General features: G+C 37.9%; 1 protein-coding gene across 3 annotated transcripts in view; it reads left to right on the plus strand.

The window, feature by feature from the left end:
- Window positions 1–718: 718 nt before the first annotated feature.
- The window catches only part of LOC101859720 (telomere-associated protein RIF1), a 32,675-nt gene continuing 13,511 nt past the window's right edge, over window positions 719–19,882 (plus strand). For 2 of the 3 annotated variants that reach the window (XM_005103899.3, XM_035971206.1), the window contains exons 1-22: window positions 719–839; window positions 4,720–4,847; window positions 5,726–5,890; window positions 6,459–6,597; window positions 7,220–7,314; window positions 7,917–8,103; window positions 8,868–8,957; window positions 9,322–9,454; window positions 10,034–10,185; window positions 11,082–11,160; window positions 11,697–11,867; window positions 12,581–12,691; window positions 13,347–13,504; window positions 14,131–14,214; window positions 14,586–14,680; window positions 14,952–15,132; window positions 15,459–15,563; window positions 16,098–16,244; window positions 16,727–16,963; window positions 17,683–17,877; window positions 18,563–18,765; window positions 19,238–19,343. In XM_005103899.3, coding sequence (XP_005103956.2) covers window positions 4,756–4,847; window positions 5,726–5,890; window positions 6,459–6,597; window positions 7,220–7,314; window positions 7,917–8,103; window positions 8,868–8,957; window positions 9,322–9,454; window positions 10,034–10,185; window positions 11,082–11,160; window positions 11,697–11,867; window positions 12,581–12,691; window positions 13,347–13,504; window positions 14,131–14,214; window positions 14,586–14,680; window positions 14,952–15,132; window positions 15,459–15,563; window positions 16,098–16,244; window positions 16,727–16,963; window positions 17,683–17,877; window positions 18,563–18,765; window positions 19,238–19,343 — 2,925 coding nt within the window. In that variant the 5' untranslated portion in view covers window positions 719–839; window positions 4,720–4,755. The remainder of the gene's footprint in view (window positions 840–4,719; window positions 4,848–5,725; window positions 5,891–6,458; window positions 6,598–7,219; window positions 7,315–7,916; window positions 8,104–8,867; window positions 8,958–9,321; window positions 9,455–10,033; window positions 10,186–11,081; window positions 11,161–11,696; window positions 11,868–12,580; window positions 12,692–13,346; window positions 13,505–14,130; window positions 14,215–14,585; window positions 14,681–14,951; window positions 15,133–15,458; window positions 15,564–16,097; window positions 16,245–16,726; window positions 16,964–17,682; window positions 17,878–18,562; window positions 18,766–19,237; window positions 19,344–19,882) is intronic. The other variant, XM_035971207.1, reaches the window with a different exon arrangement.

The following is a 19,882-nucleotide window of genomic DNA, read 5'->3' on the forward strand; positions in this document are numbered from 1 at the left end:
AATTTCTTGCTTTCTGGTCGTAAAATCGACTTTCATCTTTAGGTCTATATTTGGAAGATTGGTCTTCTGACCGTTTTAAATTATATATTGTGCATCATGTATAATATATTATTCTGGCCAACATAATTGAAACAGCGATTTAAAACTACAAGAACGTCGGAGGTATTACTAGCATCACTTATATAAAGGTGAATAAAAACTCAGCACATACTTAAAAAATTTTTTTTATACATACGTTAAACTATTTTGTTATTTTCTCATATTGCTGGGCCTTTAGCAGTTTTAATAATTTTTTATTGGTGTATATGCAAATGCAGCCCACATGTCATTGTACATAATATTATAAAGATACAATTACATCAAGGAGATTAAAAGTTCTAAACTCCTTGAATTACACTGTAATGTATTCCATGCCATAAAGGCAGCTTATTGTACTATGTAGGTGTACTGAGTTTTGCTTTGATTTTGCTAGTCGAGAGTATTGCCAAAACGACGTGTGATTTTCTATTTCAAAATTGTTGACGACATACTTACTGTATTCAGTTGAACACAAAAAGAGATACATTTTTGTTACATGTATTTTTTAAAAAGAAATAGATAAACCATAACAATTTGAGGCTCTCAGATGTTTGGCATGGAAATACATTAGCATTTGATTCCTTTTCCCATGTGTTTAGCTATGCGCTGAAATCTGGCTAGTTTCTGCTTTCCCGCGAAGACCAGAATGCTGAGGTTGTAAACAATGATGGGTTGCGGCGCCCACTGAGATTACCATTTCAATGAGTCTTCATTCTGTTTTATATTGTTAATTTGTTTCCCATTAGCTGATTTCTTGAAAGGTATGTTTTATTTTGGAAGTTATATTGTGGTTTGTAGAGTAGTATTTTCCGGCAAGTTAGTAAACCAGATCTGGCTAACTCCAACTTGTGACGACTGGGCCTGCACAGAATGTGATGCGGCGCCTTGTCATTTGGTGTTGACAGCACAGTGTGTGCTGGCAAGCAACCAGTTTAGGCCTACTCATTTGTCACTCTTCTTGGTTGCCCTAAATGTTGATTGGAGATTCTTGATTAGATTCTAGAGAGAAGTGAAAAGTCAAGGTATCTTGAAGGATGTGGCTATTCTCACCGGTGAGAATAAAAGGAAGTGGGCGCTTTTTCGGTAGTTCCCACCCCGCAATTGTTATTCATGGGTTTTGGCCCCAAGAGTAGGGGGGTTTCAGGGGCTTGCCCCCTGACCTAATAAAAATAGGAAGGGGGGTTTCAGGGGGGCATGCCCCCCTGAATTTTACCATAATTTAATGTTTTAAGGTTTGATATCTTAGCTCACCGCGAATCAAACGTACAGATCTAGAGATCTAGATTCTAGATCTAGATCTAGATCTAGATATATCTAGAGTCTAGATCTAGATCTAGATGTAGGTCAAATAAGGGGGGTGGGAACTACCGAAAAAGCACCAGGAAGTGGCTATTCTCATCCGGGGTGAGAATAGAAATACGATCGACCTCTCACTCCGGGTGAGACTTGCGACCGTAGGCTATTCTCACCCGGTTTGAAACAAGACCTGTTTTTCCTAATTTCGGAATACTTTCTATCGATGTGGATGATCAAATTGATTAAAGCCAAGAAAAAATTACGTTATAACACAAAAGACAAAGTAAGCTAATTTGATCGTCTTCAAAGATGCTATACTATGGCTATTTCACTGTTCGAATCGAGCCGAACTACGCGGGTCGCCATTTTGTTTTGCCCGGAAGTTCTCACAATATCTACTCCTCCCCTCTCTCTCTCTCCGTCTCTTTCTGAATACTGTCTATGGGTGTGGACGATCAAATTGACTAGGACGATCAAATTGACCAAAACAAAGTTAAAAAATGATGTTAAAACACAAAAGTAAATTAATTTGGTTGTCTACAAAGGTGCTACGACTATTTAACTTTTCGAATCGAGAAAAACTACGCGGGTCGCCATTTTGTTTTGACCGGAAGTTCTCGCGCTACTCCTCTCTTTCTCTCTCTCTCTACGCTGCCCACAGACAAAATTGTACGTTTTTAGTAGGCTACAGTTGTAATGGAACGTTTGTTCACGGCACAGAATTCTACAATTTTTCTGTTATCACAGAGTAGAATTCTGTGGTTTAGGGTGAACGCAAAATTTGTTGGCCTAGATCTAGGCTATAACGGTGAACGCGCACCAGGTGAGAATAGCCAAAAGACTCGCCTGCACTATTCTCACCCCGGGTGAGATTGACCTCTCACTGAGACTGAGTGTCTCACTCCTGGGTGAGACTTGCCAGTGTGAAACAAGACCTGTTTTTCCTAATTTCTGAATATTGTCTATCGGTGTGGATGATCAAATTGACAGAAACAATGAAAAAAATGATGTTATAGCTCAAATGTAGTCTTAGACTTAGTCCCCGATTGGTCAAAAGCACGTCTATCTCAATTCAATTAAGAACAATCAAATATTTCAAAAGGAAGGACTTCCGTAACGAGCGACCACCCCATCAAACAAACACAATAAAGAAGAGGCCTAGACATACCCTACCCCTAACCCTAACCATACCCTTACTGGTGATCTTATACTTTAGCACGTTAAATTCCCAAAGCCAAAGTCTACTAGAATCTAGATCTAGATCTAATCCCCGACTCAGACCTTCAAAACTTTGAACTGGGCCTAAAAATGCGCAAACTACCGTAATTTTGTCATGAACAGATCGTATAACTGGTTTTCGGTCTTCTCTTATGATTTTGGAAGCCATTGAGTATAATCTTGATGTCTTGATGACTATAGGATTTAGATCCAGATCTAATTGTGGTCGCTCATTTCGGAAGTCCTCAATTGAAGAATTTAACGTGAGCTGCTAAAGTTTAAGATCACCCCCTTACCCCTACCCCTACCCCAAGCCCTCAATTCTGCTCTGTCTCATAGTGGTCGCTCCTTACGGAAGTCCTCCCTTTCAAAAACTATTAATTTGCGATGGAAATGAAGTTGATATTCGTGTTCAGTGCATCAATATCTAGATCTAGAGATCTAGTAAAAAATGGACAACTGGTAAAGTGTGAGACGGAAGGGAAAGTAAAAAAATACTGCGACAGCTATTTCACTTTTCAAATCGAGCCGAACTACGTTACGTTGGTTGCCATTTTTTCCCCCCGGAATTTCTCTCTACTACTAGATTTCTACTCTCTCTCTCTCTTTTTCTCTTTCTGAATACTGTATCGGTGTGGACGATCAAATTGACAAACACAAAAAAATGATCATGTTATAGATCTAGTATAGTTTCGCCCGGAAGTTCTCGCTAAGTGATCTCCTCTCTTCACCCCCCCCTCTCTCTCTCTTTCTCTCTCTCTCTTTCTCTCTCTCTCTCTCTCCCCTCCCCTCCCCCCTCTCTCTCTCTCTCCCCTCCCCTCCCCCCCCCTCTCTCTCTCTCTCTCTCTCTCTCTCTCTCTCTCTCTCTCTCTCTCTCACTGCCCGCAGACAAAATTGCATTCTTTCAACACAAGAGCGCTAGAACGTTTGTTCACGGTGAAGGCTCGCCGGATGAGAATAGAGGTGGCCAATCAAGAATCTAATTTTATAGTGAATAATAGTGGTTGCTCTAGTTGGGGAGTCCTTCTGACTTGGGATCCTCCTGTCTTAGATTTCATTTTATTACATTTTGATGATAATATTGTCATGTTTTTAGTTAGATCTCTGGATCTAGTACAGGAAATCTTCCAGCAGATTTACATATATTTAACTCTGGTCCTGCGGGCTTTACCGGAAGAGTATTATCGATCGATGACCCACTTATGTTGCCCATGAGCTTGCGCTGCGGGGAGTCGGGGTCAGAAGGCGGTCAGGCGAGCGTGCCGCAGGAGTCAGTTGTAAGTGATGAAAGAAAACAATGAAAAACATGCCTCATCGTATAACAAATTGATAGTGGGGCTCTCCTGGCCTAGAGGTTAAGGTATTGGCTTCTCATTCAAAGGTCCCGGATTTGAATCCGGGTAGTGGCCGAAAAAAATTTTTCTCTAAAATTGTGCACATTAAAGATCCCTTGGTGGTCTAAAATCGACAAGAGTAGGCTTCGGCTGCCACCCGGGCAACATTCAAAATTTCCTACCAACTGAAGAAGTTTAATGTGTCCCGCGCGCTCATTTGACCTTATATGCAGTTGCGAGCGCTATAAAACCCTTACCTAACACCCCCCCCAAAAAAAAAGAAAACCCGAATTGATGGGATCTTTGAATGGGGGCCTAAGCCTAAGTGTTATGACCGCATGAATAATCCCCTTATGATGATCCCCTTGTCTGTTGACCAGATCAAACGCTGAGATTGGAAGTTACACCAAATCGTATATAAGTCCCCTGTTATGAACTGGGAACAGTCGCTTATCAGATATTGTCCGAAAGGGGGGGAAATGGGATCGTTTCTGAATATTTTTCTCATTCAGTTGCTCTCAAATTTCTCCCTCTGGTTGTGCAATGATCTTAAAAACCATCAAATATGATTATTCGCGTCAGGAAACAGCGTAGTTTTAGGAAAAAATGAGTTCATTTGAAAAGGTGTTTGCATTGAAAGATGAAAGTCAAATTTCCTGAATATCCATTCGAGTTCCTCAAGTGTCTTACTAGGTCAAAATGCTCATATTTCATTGGATGAACATCTCTACCAACCCTTTGAAATAGGGCTTTTAGTCAGATGGAGTATCATCATTTTTAAACTTAATTTCAGGTGCTTCCTGCAGGAAGGATCTAGGCAAGTAGAATCATGTCACAGTCCGTGAAAGATTTACTGGCAGTGTTAGAGAGCAAAAACTGCAGGCAGGAGGACAAGTGCTCTACATACGTAGACTTGGCAAGGTTGGTAAAAAATAAATTCATGGTTTTTAAGAAAGTTATGTTTTATCTGGACTGATAACAGCAAGAAAGTTGTATCATATGATGTTACCGGCTTCTGTGGTGTAGTGGGTAAGTGCTTTGCTGTGGCACGTAGACCTAAGTTTGATTCCCAAGCAGTGAGAAATTTTCTCAGAGTTTCTTGGTCTTCCTGACTGGCACGGTCAGAAGCCCGGGTCCTTAATGATCAAAATAATGTTAATCCTTTCCTTACGCCTTGGGGTCATTATTATGTACCCCCGGGGTTGTATTCTTCACATTTTAGAATACTTGTAGTGCGAAGATCTCTTTGAAACTTTCAGTATTTCTCAAAAAATCATTTTGACAGACTGCTAAGCAAAGCGTACGGATCGGATTAACCAGTAAATTTCCTCTATGGAGAGTGGTGGCACAGAGTTCCCCACGTCATATTGATACGATAGTAAAACATGACGTATGGATGGGTTAACGGGGATGTATAAACACCTGCATTAAAAAAAAGAAGAAAAAATGTCTTTTGGGGGGCATTATTATGAATTGTTAACTGGTCTGTATCCATTCTGTACTTTTTGGGTTATTCATTCTGGTTGCTAAATAATTTCATGAGATGGGAGTTCTATTCAGTCCTGTACATTTAGTGGTAAGACTGATGCACCACTTAAGCCATGTTCTAATCTCTCTTGTCACATCAGAGAACAGTCACTTTTTTTTTTTAAAGACGCTTATTATGTTTATTGATGTAGCTAGTTAAACTTAAATGGTTCTGTGGATTTTATTAAATGTAGCGGGGGGGGGGGGGGGGGGGAACCGAATTCTCAATAGCGCCATTTTACTAATTGTTTTGTTTTTCTTTTTTTCCACAGTAAAGTTCACAAAGACAATGTAGAGCTAAACATTTCTGAACTTCGTGCTCATAGCCCTCGGCTATTGAAAGTCTCGGCCAGAGATTTATCAAATGAGGATGAGGTCACTGTGAAAAATGTATTGGAGGTTTTGGCTTTCTATCTGCAAGATGAACAGATTGGAAGGTAATCAAAAGGGAAAGTTTGGGGGGTTTTTTTCCCCAGTGTTTTGGGCTGACACTTTTTATGATTCTCTTCAGTTTGTCACATCGTGTGGAAGGGATTGTGTAGATAGTACGCACTCATTTTGTTAAGTGTTTGTTTTTTTAAGAAACACATATATGATTTTTATTTTTGGCTGTGTAGAAATCCTACTTTAATTTGTTCATGTATTAATTGTGAACTTTTTTTGTTACTGTATTAATAAGGTAGGATGGTATGTACATGTGTTAAAGCTGGTCACTCTCCAATGGTTAAAGATTTTGGTCTTCATATTGTGTTCTAGCCATTGATCAGTCTTTTCAAATCTATGAAACGTTCAGGATTGAAATGTAGTGCAGACCATTTATCTTGTTGCAAAAAACAAATTACAGGAGGATAATGTGACTTTTTTGTGAAAGTAACACTGAAAGCATTGTTTGTGTATATATATTTCTTGCAGTTTGCTCTAAGAAATATGCCTTGAACATTTGATCAAGCCCTGAGCAATAGAAGAGACATAAGTTTTATTCCTTTTTTTTCCTCACGTCCTCAGCCTTCAGAAGACGGATAGTTCCTCCATTCTCCATGCATTACTGAAGTGCATGAAACGCACCAAGTCTACAGATGTGATGAAGCAGAGCCTGTTCTGTCTGGCTGTTCAAAAATTCCACATTGATGTTGTTCGGTCAGAAGTAAGTTTTATGTTTGTTTCCTCAGCACTGGAATTTGTTTTGTTTATCTGCTTGTGCTTTCAGCACTTTTCAAATAGAGTTGAAATTGTCAGAGTTGTCCATCTGTTATGGAGGAGAAAATGTGGGTGTCTTAGACTGTGTTATTAAAATATGAGGAGTCCACTGAAAAAACGGGCATAGTCACAAACTGGAAATTGTGAGGGTGTCAGTTTTAAAAGCTTGTGGACTCAATAACTTCATATTTGTTTGATTGGTGGTTTATTTTATATGTTTGTTGGATGGGAAATCTAATAACAATAATCAACCAACAGCTGAACAAATACAGTTTGGAGTCAACAAATGTTCAAAATTGATACCATCACCATTTTCAGTTTGTGACAATGACCCTTGTTTTGTTTTTTCAGTGGACTCCTCATATATAAAGAATGCAAGGGGGGCAGTGGGAAGTTGTTGTTTGGACAGGTAGCTGTTAGAGCAGGTTCGACTGCACATAATAGTAACAAAGAGATTTTATGGATAAGTTTATGAAAAATTATTGATTGTTTTAGGTTATGTGAAATAAATGTTACTGTTAATTAGTTTTGTAACCATAGGAATAACCCATCACTTTTTTTCCCCCCAGTTTTCTGCTGTGCTTGAACATGTGGAAGAAGCTGCCAGCAAGTTGAAGGCCCAGTCTTTGTTAAACTCTGAAGAGCTAACCAATGTATTCATAAAGTGGGTGTAACATTATTTTATGTGCCCATATCTCCTTTTATCTTGTGATAATTAATTTTTTAAACTGGATTATCTTTTTTTAAAAAAACTTTTCCATTTTTGTTTTGGGGTGGGGTTTTTGAGAGGTTTTTGGGTTTTTTTGGTGTTTTTTTTGCAATATTCCAATGACATGGAAACATTGCTATAAAAAAAAATTCTATTCTATAGAAGGGTTGTGGCAGTATCAAGTATCGGGTTTAATCTACAGAGATGTGAGTAGTCTTTTCAAGTTATGTAAGACAAAAATTCCCATTAATCTAGTCAGTTCTATATAATTTTGAAAATGGTTATCAAAATTTATTTCTGTTCATCTTAGAATTTCGACCATTTCTTGCTAAAAGTATAAATATGTGAGGGTCATTCATCTCTGGAAATTTGTGGTTATGACTAAAAATTTGTAAAATTTGCAGAATTTTGAAATTTCTTGTAATGTCCTATTTGTTTCAAGGACGTAAATTTTTATAAAGTTCCCCCTTCATTCTACTGATAGTTAATCATGATAATGTTTGTGCGTAGTAAAATTTTGAGTTACATGTTTTGGATACCAATCTTTTCCTCTTTAGGCTTGATGATCAGTGCAAGAGCGGAATGACCTCGGCTGTGTTCAGATGGGGTCGGCTTGTTTTTCCCGGTCTGGCCTCTACGTCCGCTTCTGTCCAAGATAAATCTTTGCAGCTTCTGCAAAAGTATGCTCATGAGCTCAAGGCTTCTGCTGAAATGAGAAAATATGTCATCAAAGCCATTACCTCTGTAAGTATTTTTGTATGTCTGTGTGGGTGGTTGGCGGGTGCGCTCTGGTGTAGTTTGCTTCTTCTTTCCTATCAAACATTTATTGTCCTTATCTCCCCTCCTTCTTTTTTATGTGTGTTACTCTCTTGTAACACCTCAAATCTTCTGGCGCTCATATGACCTTATGCAGTTGCGAGCGCCGCAAAACCTCTTCTAAAGCTAAAACTGAGTATCAGTAAGTAGGTGTCATGTAGGTTCTCTGATGTGGTGTGGTGTGCCTTTTCTAATTTTATTTCTCTGTGTTGCCATCGTTTTGTTTCCCTGTTTCAGTACTGTCAGAGGCAGTGCCATCCGTCTTCGAATTTAATTGCTTTGTGTTTGTGGTTTTCCTTTTTGATGAATATTTTGTTTGTTTTGCTTTGAAATATTTTACTCGTGGGTTATTGGCTTTGGTATGGTTTGCTCCTTTCCTATCAAGCATCTATTGTCCTTATCTCTCCTTCTTTTTAAGTGTTTGTTACTTTCCTCTAACACCTCTAATCTTTGGCACTCATTTGACCGTATTGTGTTGCAAATGCCATAAAACTCCTGCCTAGCTAAAAACAAAATATTTTACTCTGAATTTGCACAATGATACTGTCAGGTGGTGGTGGGTTATAAATGTTATAATTCTTGATTCTAATCCTAATCGTTAAGGGTTGGGTTTTTTAAAGGTACTTTATTCAACATGGTTTTTTGAAAAATTGTATTGACTTACCTTTGTAACATTTATTTTTGCTTTTCAGGGATTAGCCAATTCCCTGAAGTGCTTGGTGGTCAAATGTGAGGAACATGTCCTCAGGGCCTGGACTCTTATCGTAATTGTTGCAGGAAAGGTTGGTTTTACCGTTTGTAGTTTGTGTAGTATCTTGTTGTCTTAGCGATCAACTACTAGTTGTATTGTTGTACTCTCATCAGTTTTTACTCTAAAGACGGTGGCTAGAATTTTTAAAGTCAGAGTTTGCCTATTGACTCTGACCTACCATGTGTGAAAAAGGCGTTAAGCTTAAAAATATTGTCTATTGTACTTTTACAAAACAATTGTCTATTTATTGTATTTGTACAAAATTTGCCTATTTTGCTCTTCATCAAGTTTTTAAAAATTAATGAAATTGGAAAACTTTAAAAGTTTCGTTTTGTTACCCGGAAATGCTTTCAGTCATCATTGTGTACTGATCCTTGTAAACTTTATTTCATCAGGAGCTCCACAAAGGACCAAGCATCAATTTGTTGCTGGAGATCATAGAGATTGGCTTTAAAGGATCCCCTCAAGCTAGATGCCTGGCATTTGTTGCTTGGAAGACTTTGGTGGATAATTTTGCTCTGGATCAAGGTACTGCTCTTATTTCTTCTGTACTATGAATTGGTCACTTTTTATTTATTTTGTATTCTTTTATGCATTATGGCTTATGTGAATTGTGTTATCTTATCAAGAGACTCCTTAGATTAAATTTAATGTTCTTATCCTTTTTGTATTGTCGCCAATGATTTCATTTATTAATTGATATTGCCATAAACAGAAAGAAAAGGTGTAGCCTGCATCTGTCTCTTCTGGAGAAATTGTAAGCCTGCATGTCCACCAAACCAGAAATAACAAAAAAACCTGGGAAATCCATTATTGAAAAGAGCAGCAGTTTTAATGTAGCAGTCGGTGAGAATTCTGTTTGGACGTATTTATTAACACGACACAATTCCCTCCCAACAAAATACAGGTTGGTTGGAAAACAGATTTTGAATTTGGTTGTGCAATGACTTATCAGCCGTTGGACTAGCCAGAGCAAAAAAATTAAAAAAAAAATCTACTTGGGTTTGAAGAAAGATCTAATGCCTCAAAGTTAACAAAGTTTATGTGTAAACCTAAAATGAGCGTTTGTTTTCTCACTTTTTAATGTTTTCTGTTCTCTCTAAACAGCAATAATCTCAGATCCAAAACGCATCAAGCTCATTATGATGGTCCTGAAAGTTGACAATGCCAAGACAGAAGCCATTGCCTTGGAGAAGTTGCAGACGTGGTGGCATTTTGTCACATCAGTGGGACCGAAACTCTCCGCCAACTTTGAACAGGTTTGTTGCCGTAAATGTATAGTTTAAAACATTTGTTTTAGTGTATAGGTTTTGTTGACAAGGATGGGTGGTTGACCAGCGCTCTGGTGTGATTTGCTCCTTCTGTCCCATGAAACAAGTCGTCTTTATCTTTCATTCTGCCCCCCCGGGGTACTGCCTCTGACTAGTGTCTTTAGGCCATTTCCAGGGGGGGGGGGGGGGACATTTCTCGTTCAAGCACAGTAGAATTGTAAATGGGCTGATTCATGTCACGCTCATAACTGTGTCTGATCTACAACAGGGAACTGCTGCTTTTTCTTTCCTAATCCTTACTATTGTCATTTTCCCTCTACTTCTTTTGTATGTTTGTCACTCTCTTGTGACCTGCTATTTTTGGGGTGCCTTGATAGTTGAAGCAGACCTTGTGCTGTTGAAGCTAGAGAGGTGAGCAGAATAAGTCTGATTCCCTGTAAAGACTTCTCTGTTGACACCCGCCCCTTGGCGCTCATATGACCTTATGCAGTTGCGAGCGCCGTAAAACCCTCTACTATAAAAAAAAATTAAAAAATCTTTCGTTCCTCTTTTCTTTGAATCTTACTAGATAGACCTCTAATTTTGCGGCACTTGTTTGTCCTGTGTTGCAAGTGCAATTAAGCTCATTCTGAGACCAAAATAAAGTTGACAAGGGATTTTATATATTTTGAAATGATTTTCCCGCAAAATATTGCTGTTTGTGTGTTCCCTTGAAGATATTTGTCTGATGAATGAAATGTCTAGCGTCAACCTCCATTAACAGTCTGAAAAGTAGCTAAAAGAAATCCATTATTTCTGGAATTAAGTAGTACTCAGTTTGAGTCATTTTCAAATGCCCTGAGAATGTTTTGAAAATGATTGTTATCTCTTCATCCCTCCCCCAGATCATAGTACCATTACTTCAGTTCTGTGTTGGCAGTGGAAAGTTTTCTTCGAGCGGTTTGACACAGTCTCCTCTGTTAGGTAAGCCAGACTTAGTAAAAGAATTTTCATTGTATAATGGAATTGTTGATTAAAAAAAAACCTATCACTATATAGAGTGTACAAATTGACTACTTTTCTTGTGCAGATTTTCTTTCTGATACGTATTCTGCTTGAGAATTTAAAAAGAACTTTGTTTAGATTTCATATTTATAGATACAAAAGTATAAAAGATTTATTGATTGAAAGTCTTGGTTGTTGCAACGTTTTCCTGATAAGGCTTATAAGTATATTGCTTTTAAAAAAATGCTACAGAACGTTAGTGGAATAAAAGTTTTTGTCTCCTTGATATTGTTAAATTACTTTTGATCTGAGAAGTAACTTATAATAGATTATAAGACACTTTTATTTATTTTTTTGTTTATCAAATAATATTGGAAAAATCTTGAATCGTGTTATATCTGAAATTTACCCATGCATAATCTTTTTATTAGTATGTGATTGATATGCATTTTTCAGTTCACAATAAGCTTTTTTCTTGTGAGTTACATCGCATTGTATGTTCTTCCTCTCATCAGCCCTGAAGTCACCGATGCACAAGTTGCCTTTGAGCCTCGGGTCAGGAAAGTCCATCAATCCGCAGCTGCCAGTGTTTCCAGCTCTGCAAATCCTTGGCATGGAAGTCGTTGCTCGCATTTTGGCAAAATCTGGAAAGCAGGACGCAGGAGGGAAAGTCACTTGGAGTCTGGGTACAGTTTGGATTTCTTATTTTCTATAATTATGAGTGGTTGTCGGGTGCTCTAGTGTGATCTGCTTCTTGCTTCTTCTTTCTTATCAAACATCTGTCCTTATCTCTCCTCCTTTTTATTTGTATTTGTTACTTTCTTGTAAAACCTCTAATCTTCGGCAATTATGTGACCTTATTGTGTTGCAAGTGCCGTAAAACACTTGCTAAAACAAATTATTCTCTAGAATTAATGTGATTGTTCCTGTGTCAGGGGTTACAAGAATGGGAATAGTTTTATTGCTGAGATTTGTTGTCCTTCAAGTCAGTTGCTGGTTTTTCAAATTTTGATACAACTAGTTGGTAGCAAACTTGTCTAGTGCATGGAAGGTTACGGTTCAAATCTGGGTATGGTTTGAGTTATCTGTATCATTCCAGGTCCTAGTGCCCCACCACTGATATTCCTTTGATTGTGCATACAGGAAACACAAAAGTGAAAACAAAAACCTGAGGGAGTAATGCTGTGTACAGAAATTTTTACCTATGACTTTTTAGTTTATCTTTTAAAAAAGGATGCCGTCTCTCTCATATCATGCATGTATCAATACCGTAACTTGAAAATTCTCTTTTGGTTTTCATTGCTTCTTTGTTTAGTTTGATTATATTTTGTCTCATAGTTTTATAATAAATTTCTGTTTGCATAACAATTTCTCATGTGACTAAAAATGATATTTTCAGCTAAAATTCCTCAAGAAGTGTTGGCTGGGTCCAATTCCTTTGTGAAGCATGCTCCCAACTTGCTATTTACGACTCAAGAGCTCTTGAGAAATGTCGGACATGATGTGGAAGGTAATGATCAGTTATTATTTGCACATTTTTACCTCATTGTACCTGTATTGGTAACAACATCCCCATTGTACTGGCAGCTTCTACAATAACAGGGTTAACGATCTGACGGTCTTTTTCTTTTTTTTTTTTCTTTCGAAATGTTGGTGAGGAGTTGAAAGTGGGCCGGTTGACTCCCAAAATTTATCTGCTTCTGAACCTAGTGCCTCTCTCTGAACAAAATTTTATTTCTTTGCATTTTGGGTGTCCAAAAATGCTTTGGACGCACTTCAAAGTGCTTCACTCCCTTGAATGTGAGTCTGGAGTCTGATTGGCCAGCCTTAGTGAGATAATGATTATGCTTTGTTTGAAGGTAGACTTTATGTTTCAACCACCTCTTGATTTGATTGCCAGAATGTTATGTCATCACACCTTGATTTTTAAAAACTTGTCTCTTGCAGTTCATCTTCTTTGTTTTTATACTTATTATGTATTAATATATTGGCACTAATTGAAGCTCATTTGTTGCTTTTGGGGGAGGGAGGATTTTGTTTTGTTTTGTTCTTTGATAGAGAATTGTGTTTGTTGAAATGCATAAAGGACTGATTGTTGGTGTGATTAGTCTTTCAGTTTGGTGTAATAGTAATTGCATTTGATGTGTTCAATAATCTATCCGCAGGGGCCTTGATTGTGTACGTTTGGACAAATTTTGTAAATCACTTGAGAACTGCCATGGAAAGCCCCGCCAAGATAGACTGCAGGGATGTATACAGCTCTTTCCTGTCTGTGTTGCATACTGTGGTGCAGAATCAAATGCTGGATGGAGCAATGCTTGTGGTAAGTTCGGAGACACTTAAATATGTGTCACAAAACGGTGGAATCAGGTGCTTGTCAATTATTGGGCATATGGAGTTATTGGTTTAATCTTAAAGCAAGATAAATTAACATGCTTTAATGGGGGGGGGGGGGGATTCAAATTCTCTTGAATAGAAATTGAGACATTTGTGATTGAAGGGGGCTACCTGATGCCAGGAGTGAAATTGATGAGATGAGAGGTGGCAGCCACAGTTTGGCGACTTTCATAGCTTGAGTGTCCTTGGAAACTGGAAATTACATTTTTGGTGCCTTTGATTTTAAAAAAAATTTTGTTGTAAAAATCCAAACAGAAATGTGTTTTTGAATTGGCTTAAAAGATGTTGAGCAGAAAACAATAATAAATTCGATAATAATGGGTGGGAACTGTCGGTTTCTTGGATTTCTTTATTTTGATGAGGGCCTGATTTCGCCATGACCCCATTCATATCTGAACATCATGAACCTTCTGTTTTTTTCTAAGTTCTTTTTGTATGAATGTACCGTGTTTCCTAGACAGTAAAAAACATTACCATTGTAACAAATATTGGGCAAACACTAATGTCTCCAGCATTATCAGATTCTATGTTTTCTACTCCCATCTTTTGCAGAAATTGATTGAGATTAGCAGCAGTTTCCCCCAGAAGGTTTTGGCTTCCACAGCGTACAACATTACTGGAGGACAGACTGTGAGGGTGAGTATTTGCGTCCTCATTTGTGAAGTCATGATTTGGCTTTTTCTCTGTATGAAATGATTTTTTTTTTTTATTCTTCGAGTCTGTGTTCTTCTGTGTTTTTTGTTCTGATATTATAAAATTCAAGAATATATTCTTTGAATCATTAAACTGACTTTTATGAAGTTGCAGCCATTTTCAACTTGTTTCCATAACACAAGCTCTCTTTGGAGGCCAGTTTAGCTTATTTTGTTCCTTAACACCATATATTTATTACTGCTTAGGTATCATAAGTACAAAATATTGAGAATAATTCTTGAAATGGTTGAAGATGGCTGCATTTGAAACTGTTGGCTTTATGAAAAAAATGCTGCATGGCAATTTAAAAAAAGAATTGTACTTCCTCTTCGCAGGCGTGCCCGGCGCTGTTGCTGAGCGAGATGCTGCTGACGCCTTGTGTCATGTCAGGGGCCTCTGTCAATGACAGGTGAGGGAGTCATGATAGTAATTAATTAAATTAAAAATAATGGATTATTAGGATGGTGTATAGAGTATGGGTTTCTTTTGTGTCTATAAGATGGAAAAGGTCAGAAATTAAATGCTTAACACTGAGTTAGTTTTACCCAAATCCTCCAGTGTTTTTTTAAGAATGAATGGGGGGAGGGGGCGTTTGCTTTCTAGAAATGTGTTTTCCTTGGAATAGTAATCTGATCTCTCACGATTGTCATTTTTCTATAATCGTTGTTTTGATTTTTCAGTTACGTCAAGCTGTTCTCGTCCCTGATTGGTGCTGGGGCCAGCAACGTCCAGGGTGCGCTGCTCTTCCTGCAGTCTGTGACCGGGCTACTGGGCACCCAGGCTGGACTCTGTCATTCTGCCGAGGCTCTGTGGAGGATGTGGAGTGTGATTGCTCACACCTTGCAGGACAATGTCAATGTGGTGGGTTACTTTTAAGTTTGTACTGGAAGTCAGTTCTTGTCTTAAGTCGGAATATTTCATTCATCTCTGTATTGTAGTTCGTGGAGATGGGAAAATGCAAAGAAATAAAGGCCAGTGCTTTGAACAGGGCTTTAGCAAGGCAACCTTCCTGAGAGAGAAAGTGACTTACAAAGTTATGTCTGGAAATTGTTTCTTTTCTAATTGATTTGACTGTACTTTGCACTGTTGTGTATTCGAGGAACTTGGGTATGTCTGGGTTGTTGGTTTTTTTTTTAAATTGGAAAAAATTGTAAGTATTAACAATGCTTTCGTTATTAATTTTTCAGACAAATGAAGTCAACCAAGGTGACTCTCTGGAGTATAACTTCGACTGCGTCAATGCTGTCCTCTTGTTCCCAGTGAAGAACCAACTCCCAAGTAAACTGTCACAGGTACGTTACTGTTGTTTTCTTTGTAGTCTGAACCGTGCGGACTTAAGCTTAGTGACTTCTACCCTTCAAACCTCAGTGTAGGGTATGGATATGTAAACTGAACTCCAAAGGGCTCAAATATTTTGGTCCTGGACACCTACGATTGCATAATATTTGAGAAGGGTAAAATTGTCTTATAATGATTTAGTGTCCAGCTGCTTTTACAGTAATGACCTGTGCAAGCTCCTACTGTACCTAGCTGTGATACAAATGGCATGTGATGGTCTACAAAATGTTTGTTTGAAAACACTTCTTGAAGTCAAACAACACACCCCATGCCCTTTATTCCAAACATGAAGCATCTTTGAAATTTCTAACAATGTGAAAGGAAATATGATCAGCTCAGTTTGTAATCTTAATGACATTTTTGTGTGAAAATACTTCTCTTTTTAATTTCTGAATCGTCCAAAGTCAACCATTTGTGCATGTGCTTTACTGCGCATACAAAAGGTGTTATTATACATTAGAATGAAATTAATTTTGATTTTCCTTCAGACGGTGTGCAAAGCTCTGTTGAAACTGTGGAAGGAAATATACCACAGTTTTGCCCGATTGTCGGCCCTCGTTGCAACAGCAGAAGCCAACACATGCTTGGAAGAGTTTTGTGGCAAGCTTTTGCAAACATGGCTACCAGAATTCAAGGTAAACAAAACCCCCAAAAACTAGAGTGGTTTTAAAATTTGTGATCAGAAAAGGAAATAAGTGGATAATTAACACTGACATTACTTTGTAGCTGAAGTCATATCTTTAAAACTCTTGGCCTGTGAATTAGTTGTCACAGTTTGTTTATTGGTGATGTCATCATGATTTTTTGTTGGTGTTTGCAGATTTTGTGTCCTTTTATATGTAAGTGTATGTGTTTTGTTGATAGAACTGATGAAGTTTAATGATTTATATATTTTTAGTTGATAAAATATGAGAAGTATTACAGTTAACAAATGATTTTAGGTGAAAGGACATCAGGAGTGTATCGATATAATGTACACGTTTGAGTAAAATGTCAGGAGTAAAACAAGTTTTCTTCATGGGGCCTGTTATGTCATATGAAGTTTGGTTGATATTTAATTTTCAGTGTAGATTCGAGACGTTGACCCAGTTTTGAAAATTAATTTTTTTTCCCCCAGGATCCTGTGTTTTTGGAATTCTTGACCTCAATTTGTCAGAAAACTTTGGATTGTGTTGACTTCTCGGCTATGTCAACCAGCCAGCAACAGAGTGGACTTACTCTGAGCCCCAGCAAGTGGGCACGCCGGAGACATAAACCTCTGGGAAATCTTCACTCTTTTGTGCATTTGGTGTCCATCATACAACAGGAGGCAAATGTGCACATTACTGGTACAGAGAGCCTAGAGTATCAACAGGTAAGTTCAGACTGATAAATGTTTTTCCTATACATGAAATGATTTTTTTTGTTGTATTTTACTGTAGTCATGTATCCTCTTATAATATATATTCCTGAGTATTCATGCCAAGTCTTCACTGAATTTGTCTGCCTCTGTAATGTTGTTAGGGTAATCAGACCCACCAAGAACTGATTTTTTTATTTTTTTTGCCCATAGAAGAATCGATGTTGAATTTGCATGAAACTTTTTTTGTGTGGAATCCTGTCTCTGTTGGTTTTAATTGACTTATGATAAATGACATGAAAATACCCTTTTTAATTTGTGATTTATTTGCAATATTTGCTCAACTTAGTATAAATGAAAAGAAAATACATGTTTTTATTTGCATGTATCTGGAATAAATGTTGATATCCTAAAAGCAGTAATTATATAATCTTAATTTACTTGGGCAGAGTTCAGCAGACTGATTTTTTCCCCAAAACTTCACATTCTATGAAAATCCTTCCTACTTTCCCAGTATGTTACATGTTTTGTAGTTATCTACACATTTAAATTCTGCTGAATATTATTGATGTACTTGGAGCTTTGTATATGATATGTATGTGAGGACATACCATTTCATTTCTGTTTTTGTGTTCCCCTTTTAATAAAAACAAAACTACTCATCCTTTGTGGTGTTTATATGGACATGGCATTTGATTTCTAACTTTTGTATTCCCCTTTTTTTCCTTTTATAGAAACAAAACTACGCATCCTTCGTGGTGTTCATCGCCCATGGACTGGTTGAGACTTACACCAAGCTGTTCTCCCACATCACGACCAACACTGTCATCACAACCACCCTGTCTGTGCTGGCAGAGCCCATGTCACAGCTGTTTGTGAACAACTCAAAGAGTGGACTCAAGCTTTTTGTTCCCTCTTTCATGACCAAGGTAAGGTTGGACAGATTGATAGGTAATGATAGATAACATTGTTGTAGCGCATATCCCCGCTCATCAGCAAGCACTATACACTTTACAACTTAACAATCTGTATGATTAGATTAGTGCAAGTGGACAGATTAATAGTTAATGAAAAATATTCATATAGGGCATATCCCCCGCTCTGCAGGAAGCATTTTACGCTTTACAATCTGTATGGTTAGATTAAAGCAAGAGGACGGATTAAAAGATGATGATAAATGTTATTATAGTGCATTTCCCTGTTCAACAGCAAGCCGTATGCACTTAACAGTCTGTATTATTAGATTGGTGCAAGACTGAAGTTAATGCCCTCATCTCCCACTCTGTCCATACAGGTTTGTTTATATTTTTGATGTTTGGTGTGGAGGTAATTTGACGTCTATTGACAAGGATAGTTGTATGTCATTTTGTAATGCATTGTCATAAGAAAGACTCATACTACCTTGTTATTCTGTTTTGCTTTGAAATACTTTTGTTATCCTTTGCTAAATATAAAGTTCCTGCATTTTACATTTGGTTTTCTTATTTAAGATGTGCACCGTTTGTTTGATGTGGTCAGATGATGAGTTTGTTTCCTTTTTATTTTGTTTGTCTCTGAATATAATAATTAATCCATTTTTAAAATTCTGTATTTATTTTTTCGTTTTCCGATCAGCTGGAGAAGCTGTGGCAGGAAGTGTCTCAGTGCATCACGGGTCGCTACAACGGCCAGTACGACACTGAGTTTCTGGAGTATGTCTCTCCTCTGCTTGAGACAACTTTCCTACACTCGAAGCGGACCATCAAGAACCAAACCCTGACCATGTGGAATACCACTTTCAGTAAATCAACATCTCTGACCTACCCAGAGAAACTGAAGTGAGTATTTGTATTTCAAGTAGTCTGTTGTGCTGGCTGATGATGGAACTCCCGTTTTAATTGTCATTTGATAAATTCTTTTTGGATTGAGGTTGTTACTGTTCCAAATTGTTGTTTGGCAAGTCTTTTTGTTTGCTTGCTCAAGAAATTTTAGCATAAAGAATTTAATCACATTTCCTGTATTTGAGTCAGGTGATGTTTTTAAATGTTTGTAGGTCCACAGTAGGAAAATAGTTCCATCGAATCTGAGATCCACCTGTTACATTTTTCTTGTTCTCTTTCAGTGTATCTAGAGGAAAGGAAAAGGAACAATATTTCAAGGAATTGCCTGTTAAGTTTGTCTTACATGAGCAAGATAAATAATAGAACATGTTTTCGCTAACTTGGTAGTTGTATTTTGACTTGGATCACTTTTATAGTCTTAAGTGTTTTTGTGTTTCTACTACTATATCTTGCTCTCTGGTTCCCTCAGGCCTGTGTTGATGAAGGTCAAGGAGAAGACGAACATCATCCTGCCTGGCTGGATCTCACAAGAGGCCGGTGTGGTGGCGGAAACTCCCTTCAGTGAAATGAGCATGGTGAGCTGTCTTGATAGCGGTGCCATTTTTTCTGGGTTGCACTAGAATATCGGAACTTTAGAATGTTCAAGACGTTATAGTTTTGCTTGACAACTTGTGTCCCACTGCATGGGTGCACAGTCGGCATGTTGAGAAAATTTCAATAGTTTTATAACACATGTCTTTAGTGCGCATTATTTATTCCCTTGGCTATAGCCATACCTGCCAACCCTACAGAAAAAATTGGTAGATCACCAACTTTTGGGTCAAACTACTGATCCACCGATTTTGAGATGAAGCCATCGACTTCGGGATACAGCAGGGTGACTGCCAGGCCCCTGGAATTTGAGAAAGTTATCGAATATTTGAAAACCAAATCCGATAACGCCCGTAAGTTCATTTTTGCCGGTCGCGATTGTGATTCATTCGGCTCCCTCGAGAGTATGTTTGTTCACGCAGACAGGCGGCTTTGGTGGCAAGCGGGTGTGATACCGACATTTGATCGGGATAATCAAGATATACTTTCACTTTCGCTACCACCCAGAAATCTGCTAGTAATA

The sequence above is a fragment of the Aplysia californica genome, unplaced genomic scaffold (assembly GCF_000002075.1).
Source record: "Aplysia californica isolate F4 #8 unplaced genomic scaffold, AplCal3.0 scaffold00395, whole genome shotgun sequence".
In the NCBI taxonomy this organism is placed as follows: domain Eukaryota; kingdom Metazoa; phylum Mollusca; class Gastropoda; order Aplysiida; family Aplysiidae; genus Aplysia; species Aplysia californica.